The sequence below is a fragment of the Lagopus leucura genome, unplaced genomic scaffold (assembly GCF_019238085.1).
Source record: "Lagopus leucura isolate 7727_CA_CO unplaced genomic scaffold, USGS_WTPT01 Super-Scaffold_100008, whole genome shotgun sequence".
Lineage (NCBI taxonomy): Eukaryota > Metazoa > Chordata > Aves > Galliformes > Phasianidae > Lagopus > Lagopus leucura.
Window position 1 is genome coordinate 13,516,132 of NW_024962265.1, and position 16,976 is coordinate 13,533,107.

Genomic DNA, 16,976 nt, shown 5'->3' on the forward strand with positions numbered 1-16,976 from the left:
TTTACTTGGCAGAAGAGGCCAATGCCTGCCTCACTACAACCTCCTTTCAGGTACTTGTAGAGAGCAGTAAGGTCGAGGAAACAAACTAGAGGAATATGCAGCCATTACAAAACAAGAAAGTACAATGTTACCTAAACATAAGTAGCATATTGGACAGTTGAGGAAAAAGATGAAGAAAAAAAAAAACAAAACAAAAGAAAAAAGAAATGTTTACACAATTGCCATTTATGATTGCACAGAACGTCACCAGTATTTGACCGAACTTATCTTAATATAGTAGCCTCGATAAGAACCACACACATTAACAGCATTTTACCAAACTTTTCAGAAAAAAAAATCTTTCAAATCAAGAAAAAAAACATAAAATGTCCAAACCTCCATGCTTATTTGACACAGATAACCAGCAGAACATTTTTACTGAGATATTCTTAAATTACTTGCTTCTGCAAACTGATGCTAAAAATTATTATTTTTGGTTGCACAGTTTATTCATCTCTAGAAATTATTTTAGCATTAGTAGTAATTAAAATTGACACTGTGCCACACTTCCCTTACTCTTCATTAAGAGATTGTGAGCACTGTTTATGTTGTGAACAGATTCAGAAATAAGTTACAAAACAAAGAAGTGAAAACGAAAACCCTCTGCAGTCTCTACAAAGGTTGAGAACGTAATGCAAGGCACAGCCTTACAAAAACCTGCCAAGTCTCCAGAAAAATCCATGTGGAATATTCAAAAATTGTGTAAAATTAATATTTCAACAAAATTTACAGGCGACGCTACTGTACATGTGCTGTATGTGGTGATGGATCACACGAATCTTTCCTGATTCATGAACTAAACTGAATTATTGAGCCATTCTGAGGATCTGAATAATCTCTGAATCTTAATTGAAATGTTACTAATATACAAGGGGGTGTTGACTTGTCCTGAATATTATTTATTGAAGGCAAGACCTAAGTGTTGACTTGCATATAAACAGACTGGAGAGATTCAGTTGGCTCACAGAAAATAGGAGGCAGTTTTATTTTGGAGATATTCCTAGGACAAAAGAAAAAATCACAAATGGAAAGGAGGCAAACGCAAATAGAGATCGTTGGAAGCTTTTTAAGTAATAAAGGTTTAATCCAATTTTTTTTTTACAGCATCATGTGGTTTCCAGTGTACACAAAGTGAAGAGTGAAAAGGTAAAAATAACACTGGCATAGCCTTAATATATTCCAGAATTCATAAATCATTTGTAAATTTAGTCCTTTTATAAAAGAATCCTTATATAAATCAGGGAGGGGGGGGCGAGGGGGGAATCAATCCCATATATGAAGCACAGTTTAAGCCCCACATCACTGACCAATCAAAATTAGTGAATGCACTGCATCTCTCTGCAGTGAAGGGAAGCGACAAGGTAGGCTGTCATTCTGCAAAAGCTGCCCATCGCAAGCTCGCCTCTCCGAAGCGCTGCTCTGCTTTTTTAGAAAGCCTGAATCTCAGTGGTGTCTCTGGAGACAAGAAGCCTTCAGTATGTTAAATTACTTTCATTATGTATTTTCAAATGCTTATTGATTCTACAGTAGGAAGAGTGGGAGACTGCAGCAGCCTCTAAACCAGAACTAAAGCAGTTGTATACATTAGCAGTATGCTGAAACAATGGCACACTACAGGCACAAATTCTCATTAAGGTCATTTTTCGAGGATGTGCTTTTCACCCTCTTTCCCTTCTTCTCTGCTAACAAGTGAACAAAATGAATCCCTCCAACCTGGAACTGCTTCACCTGCACCGAGAATTTATCAAACCTGTAGCGGAGGTAAGATCTGTTCCTTATTATGGTATGCAGAATAAGCAGCATTTAACAAAAACGGGGGGAAAAAAAAAGAGGAAAGAGGAAGGTATCAGATTCAAGTGCTTGTATTAAGCACTGCGATCGTGTTGTATTTGAGTCCGGGGAATATCTGAATGCTATTTCCCCATCCCTATTAAAAACACAGTGGTAGACAAATGCTATTTTGTATGAAACTCTTGCAGAATATTAAGAACCTGTTTTGTTCATACAATATAAAGCCAGTGTAATTTAGCTTAATATAGTACTGGGGAAAAAAAAAAACAAAAAAAAACCCGGAATGCAACTGGGAACATTTCTTTCCTCCCTCAGCAGTATTTCCAAATATTGGCAGTTAAATATGTTACAGATTTATTCAGTTGCTCTCTGAAGGAGCCGACAGTCTGTTAATTGCTGTACACTTACTGTTTTATGAAGGTCAAGTAATATGACTAATCTCTGACTTGCTCGTGAAATCTCCCTTCTTTTCCCTGTTTGGTCGGTTTTGAAGACTTACTTCTTCCACTGTCCCTCCAAAATCAAGTCACTTCTAGAAACACTAATTTGTAGCACATTTATTTCAAGAAATACAATTTTAACAGTGTGCAAATTAAACAAAAATGTATTTCCTACAAAGTTTATCGACTTTGCTCAAATTCTCTTTAGCAGATCAGAGAGCTGCATGCATGAAGTAGCTGCTGCTTAGAGCTGAGTGTCACAGCACTTTACGTCTAGCAGTTACTGCTTCCAGTTAGGGTTTCCTGCAACCTGCACTGTTTGCAGAATAGGAGACTTGTCCAAAAAACTAAATTCATGCAAGTTAACACAAACATGACATGATTTTATTAGGAAATAAGGAACATGATAACTGATATCATCTGTAAGATACAATTCTAGGCATTCTTTATTCGCCAAATAAGTGATATTACAAAGTATATCATTGCATTACTTTATTTTGAAATTCTAAGCCCTACTCTTAACCTTTTTTTTTTCCCTCCCCTTCACAAGGGCATGCAGCAACTAATTCAGTTTTACAACTGACAGTATGAAGAGTGCAGTTGGCCGGGTACCTTTCTAGCTGTATGACCTACAAGCAGCAGGACTCACCACTACCGTGCATTCTTAAGGCATAAAGGAATTAGAAACAAAACATGGAGCACACTTGTACTTACACATCAAGAATATATGTGGAAGACTGATGCATATGCTCAGATTTCATTGGAAGAAGAATAAGAGTGATTCTTAAAATGGTGAGCATTTCTTAAAGAGGGATTTATAATTTAAAACCAGAACTGTGGAAACTACCGATGCATGAAGAAACAATGAAACATGAATTCCCAAAAGGAGAATATGCATTCTTCACCAGCAAGCTGCACAAGGGTTTAACCACGCTTTTTCTATACTGCTCATTAAATATCTTATTTGTCATAATGACTAATGGATATTTTTCTCTCAATTTTATGATCTGTTATGTATTCTCCTTAAATGAAAATAAACCAAATTAGGTAACTCATGGTTACTGTCAAAGCACACGAACTGGATTTTATGATGTACAGCAACTTCTTCAACTAAGCCATCACTCAAAAGTAACGAGCAGGAATATTACAGAAAGAAATGTGCAACTGTAACTAAAGGATGTCTACATACACACCGAACACAGAAGGCAGATATTCTTCTATTTTCTTTTTTAAACCTGGCAAATAAAAGCAGGCTGCTACAAAATGCAAGAGGGGAAAGAAATTAACATCACCTAAAGAAGGTTTGTCGTTGCTGGCCTGGAACTTGGCACAGACAAAGTATCTCAGGCAACTGAGGAGTCCCCATGTTTAATCAAAATTTTCTGCTGCTGAAGTGCTGGAGCAAAAAGAGGAAAAAAAAATCTGCAAGGAATGAAATAGGAGCCCAGCTAGCACTTGGTTTCCAGGTGACAGTGCATGTCAAATATCTGTCGGTGACACCATGTATCAATTTATGACAAGCTGCTACCAGGAGCTGAAAGACCCTTGAGGCGCAGGAAGCAGGTAGGTCACCGGCTGTGTGCCGCAGCCCCTGCTCCGCGTTGCACCGGAGCAGCACCGTGCAGAAGGGCAGCGCGCCCAGTAAATTACCTCTGCTCTGACATTTACACTCGTACTCACCTGAAATTAATCAGTGAAACAGAGAGGTGATGCTCAATCTTCGATTTTACAGATATAGTTCATCCGAAATTCTCAGTTGCCACAAAAATTTCAGAGTAAGATTACAGTTCAGATGTTGTGGGCTTTGTTTTTTTCAGTGTTTGCTTTTGTTTTGTTGCTTTGTTTTTGTTTTGTTAAAGCAAGACCTGCTTTTGATTTCCTCCTGGCTTTCACTAACACAAAAGAGCTCACTGTACCCAGTAATGCATCTGGACCACTTCTTGAAATACAGTCAAAGCCAGGACACGCAAACAGAGGAAATCATGTTCCTGAGGTTTAATGTAAACCCATCTGAATTCACCTAAACTGGAAATGAAACAAAGCTTTTGAAATGTTTGTTTCATTTCACACACGAGTCTCGTATGTTCTCATTTACATCTTTTATATTTAAGAGCTAAATGTGAAATAACTGCTGAAGCATACCAAGACTTTTCATCTTACAATTTGCAATTAATAGTATTGTGCAATAGAGGCTTTTCAGAACTGCAGATGAAATTCATTTGCATACCGTATCCCAAGTGTGCTGAATTCATACTTTCATTAAAAAAGCAGCTCAGTTTTGTTCACCTTAGTGCTATCCATTTTTAATGGATTCAGATTGGGAACAAAGGTCTGCATTTAAATTTTGTTTCATGCCAAGTACTTCCCCTCTTAAATTTAAAACTACTTATAAAACCCTCAAGTATCACAACAAGAAACTGAACGACCTCTTATTTATTCATCTCATTACAGCCTCTAGAGCTGGCTGACAACACAAGCAATGCACACGCCAGGTATTATTAACACAGATGCTCTGCTTACAACCTGCCGGTGTGTGGAAACCAAAGCACGTGCAGCCACAAAATAAAAGTACGAGATGTAATAAATGCTACTTCTTTGGGCCTCACTTACTGCTGGGATAAATACATTATGGATTTATATTTGTTGGATTTAATTTCAGTATGTAAAAAATCTGGAAGAGACAATTTTACATTTAAGTACTGTTTTATAAAACTTAAATCTATTCTGGAATAAAATTAAATACTCTTCCATCAGGCACTAATTTTCTGAAGAAACAGAATATTTGAATCAGAAAGAGGAAACGTAGCATTTCTGTAATGAATTCCATTACCCCAAACCTATGTAAGGTTCTTGCTGGAAATTAAACATACTTAAGTAGACTGTAGTACAAGTTTCATACATGTAGGTGCACACCAGATAGAATAGAACAGAAGTCTTAAAGTCCTATAAAAATCTGTTTAATTGCATAACTTCAGGTCTCAGTTTATGACACTCTTACAAAGTCTTCATCAGGATGCTGCTAAATTGCTGTCAGATATTTTAAATGTTCTTTTTAGGATACATAAGCAACAGTGCTCTACGTTTCTATCACTTCCTTTTCTTCCACAAGAGCCTTTTTAAAACGATCTTCAGTACTAATTTGTCAATACTTAACAACATTATGCTGAAATAGCACTCACCACAACACAAAGGCAAAGCACAAGTACAGTTTATTCAACAAATGGGCCTTTTGTAAAGGCCACATCACTATAAATAAAGCCTTGTCTCCCCTGAGTGGAAGCTTTTCATCTTTTTTTTTTTTAAACAAATCTTGCTTTCCTTTAAAAAGGAAAGACCTTATTGTGGATCCTCAGGCTTTTGGGTCTATGCCAAATACAGCTCTAAACATACAGTAAAGTAAGAGTTCGTTAGGAATGGGTGCTTTTCCTCTATCCTCCATTCCCATCGTTTTTCGGAAATAACAGAAAGTGTTAAAAAAAGAAATCAAGTAGTTCCGTGTTTATTTCACCTTTCAGGAGAAAAAGCAACTGCAACAAAAGAATGTGTTTCTCCCCCATTCTGGAAGGCAACATGCAGTTTGAATCTAACTTCACAGTTCGAGATGCCATTGACGACATCGACACCAACATGTACCGACCACTGTCATACGCATTAAGCTTTCAAGTGTCTCTCACTGGATTTTTGATGTTAGAAATTGTTTTGGGACTTGGCAGCAACCTCACCGTGCTGGTACTTTACTGTATGAAATCCAACTTAATCAATTCTGTCAGCAACATAATTACAATGAACCTTCACGTACTTGATGTAATAATTTGTGTGGGATGTATTCCTCTAACTATAGTTATCCTTCTGCTTTCACTGGAGAGTAACACTGCTCTGATCTGCTGCTTCCACGAGGCTTGTGTCTCTTTTGCAAGCGTTTCGACCGCAATCAATGTCTTTGCTATCACTCTGGACCGATACGACATCTCTGTCAAACCTGCCAACCGAATTCTGACCATGGGAAGGGCTGTGATACTAATGACATCAATATGGATCATTTCGCTTTTTGCCTTCCTGATTCCTTTCATTGAAGTCAATTTCTTCAGTCTTCAAAGCGCAAGTACTTGGGAGAACAAGACACTGCTGTGTGTCAGCGCAAACGAGTACCACACCGAGCTGGGGATGTACTACCACCTCCTCGTCCAGATCCCAATCTTCTTCTTCACCGTGGTAGTGATGCTAATCACATACACCAAAATACTCCAGGCTCTTAACATCCGAATCGGCACAAGATTTACAACGGGACAGAAGAAGAAAGCTAGAAAGAAAAAAACTATTTCTCTCACCACACAGCACGAGACCACAGACATGTCGCAGAGCAGCGCAGGAAGAAACGTGGTCTTCGGCGTAAGGACTTCTGTGTCTGTGATCATTGCCCTGCGCCGAGCCGTGAAGCGGCACCGGGAGCGGCGAGAGCGGCAGAAGAGAGTCTTCAGAATGTCCCTCCTGATCATCTCCACCTTTCTGCTCTGCTGGACACCCATCTCCGTTCTAAACACCACCATCTTGTGTTTGGGCCCAAGTGACCTTTTGGTAAAGTTGCGCTTGTGTTTTCTAGTCATGGCATACGGAACAACTATTTTTCACCCTCTACTTTATGCATTCACAAGGCAAAAATTTCAGAAAGTTCTGAAAAGCAAGATGAAAAAACGAGTTGTTTCAATTGTGGAAGCAGACCCCATGCCAAATAACGCTGTCATACACAACTCGTGGATAGAGCCTAAAAGGAACAAAAAGATCACCTTTGAAGACAACGAAGTAAGGCAGAAATGTTTAGTACCTCAGGTTGTCACTGACTAGACTTCAGTATTCACCAAAACACATCGAGGAACATTTGAACAAACCGTAGAGAAATACTGCCAAATAAGACAAACATTTTTTAACTATTGGCTAGACTGTATATTTTCCAATATCTGTGTTAAATAGAGTAGGTCTTGTAGATTCAATTTCTTCATTATGTAAGATATCTGTTGCATGGCCGTTTGTTAGCGTAACACCATGTGTATATTTGTCAGAAATACTCAAGTCCTCTTTTTTAGAAAATAAATAGCCTTAAAGAAGTGCAAACTTTTGAAAACATTTGTACGGCTCAGTTTCTCTGTAAATATAAAATAATTTTTAAACATGAATTCCATTCGGGAATCTTTCATTTTCTAAAGCACAAACTCAGCATTTTGCCTGGTATGTTTTTAAACTGAATTCATAAACACTGATCAGAGATATTCTGATCACTATATAGCTACAATTTAGTCACATTTTAATCTCATACTCGGATATGCACTTATTTACTTATTTCAGATTTCTACTGCATCCCATCAGCATGCTTCTCAATTAATGATTCAGAAGCAGTTATTTTTATTTGAATCACATTGGTTGAAAAACTTCTAAGAAAAGAGGAGAAGAAAAGTTCTTGCATATTGAAACAGTTGATCACAGTCTCAGATGTAGAGTTCTGGTATGGAAAGCACAGAATATTGAATAATTATATGAGAGGCAGAGGGAGACAGTGGGAAAGATGCACTACATGAGGGCGAAAACGCAGATGAGAAAGTCACTGGTCCTGATATTAACAGGCAAGAACCAACAAAACCATTTCTGTACAGTCTCAGATGCTCACGCTGCAAGGGCTTTGCAGCTGGACCTCCAGCATGACACGGGGATCTTCTGGAAAGACAATATTCATTCATACCATCTATCATCATAGATAGATAAAGCTGTCAAGTGCCACAGCTAAATTAGAAACAATTTTCTTGGCCTCATTAGCTTTCATATTATTTGGGTTTGCTCCAGTGATGTTCAGTTCTGGTCATGCAACTGCTGCAACACAAGCCAAATCCCACGATGGCTTAGCTAACCTATTTCTGGATATTCTGGACAGATGTGTCATACCATTGTTATACACCCTCTTTTTCCATTTCATCTCATGCCTTCAATGAGTAGACAGAAGGCCTTCAGAAGCCATCATCTATAGCACTGCAAGCAAGAACTGAGATACTCATCCCCCCCCTTTTTCTGGGGGGTGGTTTGAACTATTCCATATATAAAAACCTCAGCATTTCAGTGAACAGTGGCTACATTAGTTGACCTTTAAAAAACCTACAGAAACAATTAGTGAGAATGATTTAACTTGTCTGGCTATATAAACTCCTCAGTATATCACCTGCTACCATGACAATTAGAAGGATAATTCTCAGTAAGCGCTGACTTCTATTAAAAAAGAAACAAACAAACAAAAAATCCAACAGAACATATCCTTGAATATCAGAGCTACTTCGACTGAAGTATTACAAAAAAACTGAGTACTTCTGAAGTGCTTCTCCAAAGTTGCCTAGGCAAAAAATTAATTGTGGCTTTAAGGGAGCAAAATGCTATTTTCCATCACATTATTAAATCATGTCTGTATTGCCAACATTTTCTGTGGTTTAAAAAGAAAAAAGGAATAAGAAATGAAAAGCTGACATGTGATGAACCTCAGTTTACCCAAACAGAAGACACTAACTGATGCTCCATATTCCACAAAGACCAGGAACTTAAAATTATCCAAGTTCTACCTATACATTCTATTATCTAACTGGTAATTTGTTTTCTAAAATTATGGTACAATATACATTCCAAGACAGCTACACTGGCTTTGTTCTAAAAGCTAAACCAACTATACCAGCATTCAGTTGTATCTGCTTATAAACAGTGTGGATCAGTGTGAATTTCAACCAAGCTAGATCTAGGTTCTAATAAGAATAAAATCCTTCATTTTATTCAGAGGCAAACTTAATAATAGTAGATTTTTATATCTTTTTTAATCCCATATGTCCCAAATTTAACACTTCCAAAAAAAAAAAAAAAAAAAAATCCTGCATGAGTAAGCTCCTGTGAGAAGATGCAAATCCAAAAAACTACAACTGGTATATTTTTCTTTTTTTTTTTGTAACACTTCCTCCCTTCTCTGACTAGCACATACTCTGCAGATTCAGAGGATAGCAGGAGGAGAAAGTGGGATCTCTAAGACTAATGGCATAATATGATTTATCTGATTACTTATCTTCCAATAATGCATTCTTAAATGAATTTAAAATATCATTCATTTATTTAAAAAAAGAAAAAGAGAAATAATGACCCCAGCACGTGAACAATCTTGTAATTACTCATGTTCTTATCTGAAATGATCATTTAAAAAAAGATTGCAGAGTGAAAAGGTTTCTTTACAGCACGGCTTTACTTGTAAAACTAAAACCTCAAGTACCACATATTTAGCATTTAAGGGCTCATCCATTAGAAAGCCAGACTCCCTGATGTAGTACTTCATAACGAAGAGAAAACATGACCGAGGACACAGTGCAAGAGATTAAAGCAGCTTTCAAAGGGTAGTCGCTCAGCCAGGGATTGCCAGTAAGAATATAAGCAGGTGCATTTGTACATTTACTGTTCCTCATCTTTCACGAAATGCGGCAAAGGAAAAGGACTTACACGACATTGGAGTACACTTGGAGGTCTGCAGAAAAATTCTGCACAGAGCAGGGAGTCAGAAATATGTGCAGATGAATATACGTGCAGATGAATATACGTGCAGGAGTCATTACAGAACACAAGCATACGCGGTCTGTACCGCAAAGATGACAGATTGAACACAAACAAGACAAAATAAAGAGCAACTGGTGAAGCAAGACTGTGTATCCTGCAGGTACTGAAGAGGATTTTAGGAGGGATGTGAAGGTGTGCCGTGGGTGCTTGACAGACAAAGACTAAAACAGAACGCAAGAAATAGGCAGCATCACTGGAGTGAAAAGGGCAAATATCTGCCGTGGTACTGTACAATAAGAAGCCCTCTACATTCTTAAAAATGATCTCATCACAGTGAGTCATTAGTTCAATTGCATTTCACACCATTCAGCCTAAGGCAAGCAGAACTGTACAGGACTCTACAGATGCTAATTCCAGCAAATGCATTGTGGCAATTTGAGCAATAAACACCAGTTTGCACCTGTTCACCGTCCCTGGGGTATTAGCTGATATCTGACCACATTTTCTTCTAACTTGCAAATGTAGTTCTGCTCAGTTTTAAACTATGAAATGAGGTCAGCCCCACTAAAAATACAAAAAGCCGAAGAGAATGCCAGTAGCTATTACAGTGCCCAAGAGCCATACCTGAACAAACCAGCACAGCACAAGCAGTGAGACAGAGATGTAAACAGATCTCAAATACCTCGTTTCGAGACAGCTACAATTTTTACAGGTCATAACACACTGCTACGTGGTCAGAAGTTCTGTTTGCTTCATTAGTACCAGGGGAATAAGAACTGCTACAGTGACTTCTAAATATATCAGATCAGAAATGTATACCTCCGGATACATATTAAATCAATACAGTTCTCTTCCTTCATTGTTATCTAAATCCAAACACACACACACACTATACATCATTATTATATTCTGCACACACCCAAAGCAGAGTTCAATACTAGCATCTATTTCATACTTACATGGAAGTGTTTTTCGTAAGTGCATCTCTGATCTAAACAGACGCTATGCTCCACCATGCACATACTTCAACACCTTCTCTTATTGTTGGTTTTTTTTTCCAATAGGATATACGGTTTACCTAGGCTTTAGAAGGAATTTTTTTCTGCTCTATTAACCACTATATGCATTGTACTGCAATGCACATGATAGCTCTTTCTCAGCATTGGTGTATGTGCCAGTATCAGCATTCCTTGATATCTGAGTATTGTAGACATGTTTGTTTCCTCTGAAGAACAGTGTTTTAGTCACCAATTGTTGTTAAAATCTTTTAAAAAAGAAGAAACTGCAGCATTCCTTTAGCAAATTTCCAGGGTAGTATTGAAAGATACAGAACAGACCAACTTACCCTTCCCTTCCCCACCGTTCAAACAAAATACCTCAGATGTACAGCACAGGACAATCTGCTTCAGACTTAGGACCTTCCAGCTTCACAAAAGCCAAACCCCCCTCCCACTTCACACATCCTGCTGCAATATCACTGAATTCATTTGTCTTACACTAAAGGCAGAGAAGAACTTGACTGTGTAATTACCTTGCCCCAACTCACAGAACAATCTCACAGTTCAACAGAAAATTAAATATGGGCGTTGCTTTTTGTTTTGCTGGGGGGTTATGTGGAACCAAATGCAACAAAGAGACGTCATAAGTGACTAATAGGAAAATTAGAATCGACTCATACCCAGTGGCTGTTAATGAAGGATGCAAAGTACATTGAGAATACAGGTCAACAGCAAAAGGGCAGGAGGCAGAAGAACACCGTGAGGAGACTGCGGTCATCGCGACTGCAGAATGGGGGAGGGCAACCAGCACTTGTCACAAGGAGCATGCTAACCTTGTTCCTCATATTGTAACAGAAACACACAACAGCTGGTCTTTGAATCATCAAGTGTGATGAGTGCTTTTCACAAAACCGCTAGGAGCAGCAGGGAGAGCCACATGACTAGCAGCTCCAAAGGCTCTGATTTAACGAGCTGTATGCAGAATAACAGCCAAACCCAGCGTTATCCCATTAGCTCTTGGACTAGAGATACACCATACATTCTGCTGAGTACAGTGTGCTTACAGAGCACAAGCAGTGTAGCACAAGTAGTCTAAGAATGGAGCTGAAACTAAAACATTAGATGTCTGTTCCCAGTGATAAATCTTAAAAAATTCAACTGAATTTTCCTTCGAATTGGCATTGGTCAGATAACTTCAGTTTGTCTTGATGCTTCAGAAGCATCACAACCACAATGTGCTTTCAATTATTTCGTCTTTATCTTAATTTCTTATTGTGGAGTATTAAACTGAAGCACAAATGTCATTAGAGACTTCAACATTATTTAAAAGAATGCAACTATTATAAACTGAGCCAGAGGGAAGAAATCTTTTCTATTGCATTTATGTGGGCACCTCACTACAAGAAAGATATTGAGGCCCTGGAATGTGTCCAGAGAAGGGCAATGAAACTGGTGAGGGGTCTGGAGCACAAGTCTTATGAGGAGCGGCTGAGGGAGCTGGGGTTGTTCAGTCTGGAGAAGAGGAGGCTCAGGGGAGACCTCATTGCACTCTACAACTTCCTGAAGGTGAGGAGGGGTTTGGCCTCTTCTCCCAGGCAACAAACAGGACCCGAGGAAATGGCCGCAAGTTGTATCAGAGGAGTTTAGGTTGGACATAAGGAAGAATTTTTTCTCTCAGAGAGTGGTCAGGCACTGGAATGGCTGCCCAGGGAGGTGGTGGAGTCGCCATCCCTGGCAGTGTTCAAGAGGCGCCTGGATGAGGAGCCGCAAGATGTGGTTTAGTGCTTGTGGTAGCAGTGGTATGGGAGGACGGTTGGACTGGATGGTCTTGCAGGTCCTTTCCAACCTTGTGATTCCATGATTCTATTTTATGCATTTGACATCAGCTGTTTTCTTTGCAAGGAAATTCTCGTGGACTGAGAAGAAAATGAAAACAGAAACACAAGATTTCCAGTGAAAGCTCTGCAGAAGGCATACAACCTGAAATTACCACCAGGGCTTATGTTTACAGTGTGGCTACCTGTGCTCACTCTGGTATCTGCGGACGCTCAGTAGGCAGCAGCAGGCAGTGAAGAGCAGGCACACTGCTGTTGGCAAACAGTGTGCCCGTGTCTCCTGCTCAGGCTGAGCTTTGGAAATTTTGGAGCTTTGGAAACAGGAACTTTTGGTTTCTGTTATCTTGTTATGATCTCTAACTTCCTCCCCTGTCCTGCAACAGTTTAACTTGATACTAGGTCTGATAAACAAATCAGTGTCACTGCTGAAACAACATTAATGCCGGTAAATCTGTCACTCTGGCTGTCAGACTGTTATTAACAGCAATATTAGCGCAGCTTTTACTGCAACTGTATTAGGATCTCTCACAATCTGTTGTGAGATTCCCTTCAAATTAAACTCCATTAGGAATAGGGAAAAAGCACAATAACTGATGACAACCTACTGCTACTTCATACCGTGGTTTTCTTCCAAACCTCATTTCAAAATATTTTTCATTAATCCCTGTCACAGATAACCAGAGTAAGAAGAAGAGGAAACAGAAAAAAAAGACAGCTTCCCCCACGAGTAAATAATTCCAAATATCAGTGATAGCTTGTGCACAGGGTTGTGTTTAACACTGTGCTGATTGTATGAATAAGAAAGGGGAAAGAAACTTCATTTGCAATGTATGCATCCTCACAAAATAAAGAGTGAATGCAAGCACTGCTGCTGTAAACTCCTTAACAGTAAGGGGAAGGACATCCCATTCCTCTTGGCCAGCTGATAGCCAGAAAGGAAACCTATCAGTGAATAACAAAACAAGGGCAAGGAGGAAATGTTAACAATAGGTATGTGGTTCAAGGACTCAACACCTAACCCCAGAACAAAACTCATAGAAAGCTGATTTCTGTGTTTTGTCAAAATACCACACACCTGCACACACATGCAATGAGCCATAGCTAAATTAAGATGATTTAGCATGTGTATTTGTTGCTACTGCAATGGGTAAGTAAAGTATTTCATGAGAGGCCTTTTCCAGATACAACAGATTTTCCAAGAGTGTCTTTGCACGTAACAGAAGGGCATAAGTTGAATTATAAATTCACCTTCTCAACAAGCAAATGTGAAATCACAAGAAAGCTCCAAACAGTGAATCATCTGATTTCCTATGTTGAAACTGGAACAAACATTTACATTTAATAATTTTGACCACATGCATTTTTGTGCCCATAAACACAGAACAGAGCCATACAGCTCAATACCGGTCTTGCAAAATATGGATGCACCATGAAAAAAAAAAAATTAAAAAACCAAAACAAACAAACAAACAAACAAACCACCAACCATGAAGAGCTGTTAAAGCCACCTTTAAAAAGATGAATGCATTCGTAGGGTTCCAGCAAGTCCTGCCTCAGCTGTACAGCTTGCAATGAAGAATTCTGTAAGCAGTTTAAATAACACTCAATGGAAGTGGGAAACTTGATTCAGTTACTGAGACTTTGCTATGTCATAACTGCATTTCATGCTAGAATCTGAAGCTTCTAGTACATGTTTAGTTTGCAAGCTGAGTCAGGGAAAAACTGGGCAAAAACCCTTTGGAAAAGTCTGCAGCCTGCCACAGAAACTGTATGTTCTCAAAGTAATAGTTTGTTCCTTCTTTTAACAAGGTTAGGTCTTCATATCTTTCCCAGAAGTGACATGAACAGATAAGAGAACAGGCTGCCCTTCAGCTGAAGTGGGGCTACCTTGAAGATGGACAAGTAACCAGGCTGACTGCCTCTGGGCAGTGGAAGATTGCATCTGAATGGTAAATAAAAAGATTGGACTTCTCGAACTGTAACAGAGAAGTGCTCACCAAGTACCTGACAGAACTAATATTTCAAAATTACGTGTGTGAGGCAAGAAACAAGATAGAACTACTCTTGCAAAAATTGCCTATTTGTAAAGCTGCTGCTTATGTTCAGGAATTAAATCTTACTCTCTCTGCTCATTACTTTGTATTGCATATAGCAAGATCTTCACTGATCCATAAGGCAAGGCAGGGATGACTACTGGCTCCCATCCAAGACCTGAACAAAAACTGGACTTCAGTCTTCTCTCATAGCTGCATGGTTAAGTTTCAGGAGCTTTTAAACCTGAACTGACTCAACGCATTAGATGCTAATAGGTTAACACTGGTTATAATGTTTAAGATTTGAATAACCGTATTTACTTGAGGAATTACTACAGAACCGTGTACACATTCCATTTTTCAATTATTTCATACTTCTGAATTTCCAAGCCTCATTTTCCAGTCCTCAGCCATTTCATTCTCTACTAATCAAAGAGTCCTTCTGCGACCCTTTATTTTCTCCCCATGAATGCACCTCTACAGTCTTAATCATCAAGGAAAAAAGAGCCCTTTTAGTCTCCTACTGTGACATGTATAATTGCATTTATTCACAAGTCTCCACAGAACTATGTATTTATCTATATAGTACAATTCCCTACAGCAACTGCTGTAGTACAGATTTGCCTGCTACAGCTGCATGAATGCTAGGACCGAAACAACACTGGTATAGTACTGTATTTTCATATTTGTAAAAACAAATCACAGGAGGGTGTTTTGTAGTGTTTTTTGTTGTTGTTGTTTGTTTGAGTTTGTTTTGTTTGTAAGCAAAAATGTGCATATGTGCTGAATAAATAAGATGCCCACGTCTGCTTCTCCTCCAGCAAAGGGCCTTACTCTGAAGTTCATACCTGTAGAAAACTATCACTTACTTTTATCTTTGTTCCTCTTCTCCACCTGCTCTAATACCAAAATTATCTGCCACAAAAGTACAGCAACTGTGAGGTAAGAGAAAGTGATTTATGGTACCTTTCCCTTAATTAAGTATTTAAATGTCTCAACTGTAGATGATACAAGGAAAATAAACCTATAATACATCTACACAATTTCTTAAATCGACTATGCAATCAAAAACCACAAGTTTCTTTCACGAAATGTTCTCTTTACAAAAACTGACTATCACCCTTTCAGCTTCATAGCCTTGAAGTTTTCTTTTATGATTTTGAATTTGAAGGTGCAGAGAATTTTCACGTATGTATTTTCTTTCTAAGGGAGTTTGGCTGAGGGCAGCAGGGAGGATGTGTGCTATTGTTTTACCATCACAGCGTTGTGTCTAACTGACTTTAATTTCAGCAGAAACACCGTTTCCCTTTCTGAATGCTGTACTTTGTCTTTACCATTCAGTAAGAAGTTCCAAATGAATGGTTCCAGGAAGCAAGCACATTTGTCTAACAACCTTCTTTCTTACTGTTGGAATACAAAATACCTTTAGTTTATGGAAGAACATTATACTGCATTACTCGTCCTCTCTCTAAAACTAAAGCAAGAGTATTTATTGAAAAGTTCTAATCATTGTGAACATCCTGGAAACCTGAATGCTGGTAAGATTATTCTATGGTAAGTATCTTTCTAGCTCCTCTTCATTTAAATACATTTGTTTTGACAAATACATTGATTTGACCAGATCATCTGCATTACAAAATTAAACTCTTCAGAAATGAAGCATTAAACACTGGGTCTAGGCTGAGTTAGTCCTATGTGGCTACTATATGACTACTTAACTTCTGGCAATGACTGGCTTCCAAATCAAATAAATGTTTTCCTTATTGATTATAATAATTCCTCTGCTAGAAATTAGTGATGTTTTATTACAGATCATAGGAGACAAAGTCTAGACTCTCAACATCACAGTTTCTCAGAAGCATCTCAGAAATGAACAGCGATGCTTCCATTTTCCTGGTTTAACTCAGCAGACTGTGAAAATAACTCCTCTTGGGTTCTTTTCATCACTCTCTGTAGCCTACAGACATTTACAGAATCTTATTCTGTTATCTCCGATGAAAATTTCCAACTATCTTTAGCTAACGGCTACCATCATTACTGGATCTTTCCAGACAAACCAAATGCTCACTTCTTTTCCTCACTTTTTTCAAGTTACCTGTCCATCTCGCCCATTTCTATCCTCTCTATTGTATATTCTGTTTCTGAATCCAACTGTTCAAAAAGAACAATCTTGGATGCAATGTTGAAGTGCTATTTCTGAAACAAGCACAACACCAGGTTACGCAGTAATAAATTCTTCAGCCTCAGAAGAAAGAAAAGGATAAATATTATGAAGCACTT

At 38.5% G+C, this 16,976-nt stretch overlaps 2 protein-coding genes across 2 annotated transcripts in view; one reads left to right on the forward strand and one right to left on the reverse strand.

Annotated features, from left to right (window-relative positions):
- COG5 (component of oligomeric golgi complex 5) overlaps positions 1 to 16,976 on the reverse strand; it is a 180,141-nt gene that overhangs the window by 139,434 nt on the left and 23,731 nt on the right. The gene's annotated exons all lie outside the window — the stretch shown is intronic.
- Positions 3,217 to 7,180, forward strand: GPR22 (G protein-coupled receptor 22). Its single transcript, XM_042872955.1, has 2 exons — positions 3,217 to 3,833; positions 5,786 to 7,180. The coding sequence occupies exon 2, from the start codon at positions 5,811 to 5,813 to the stop codon at positions 7,110 to 7,112; it is 1,302 nt and encodes a 433-aa protein (XP_042728889.1). The 5' UTR covers positions 3,217 to 3,833; positions 5,786 to 5,810; the 3' UTR covers positions 7,113 to 7,180.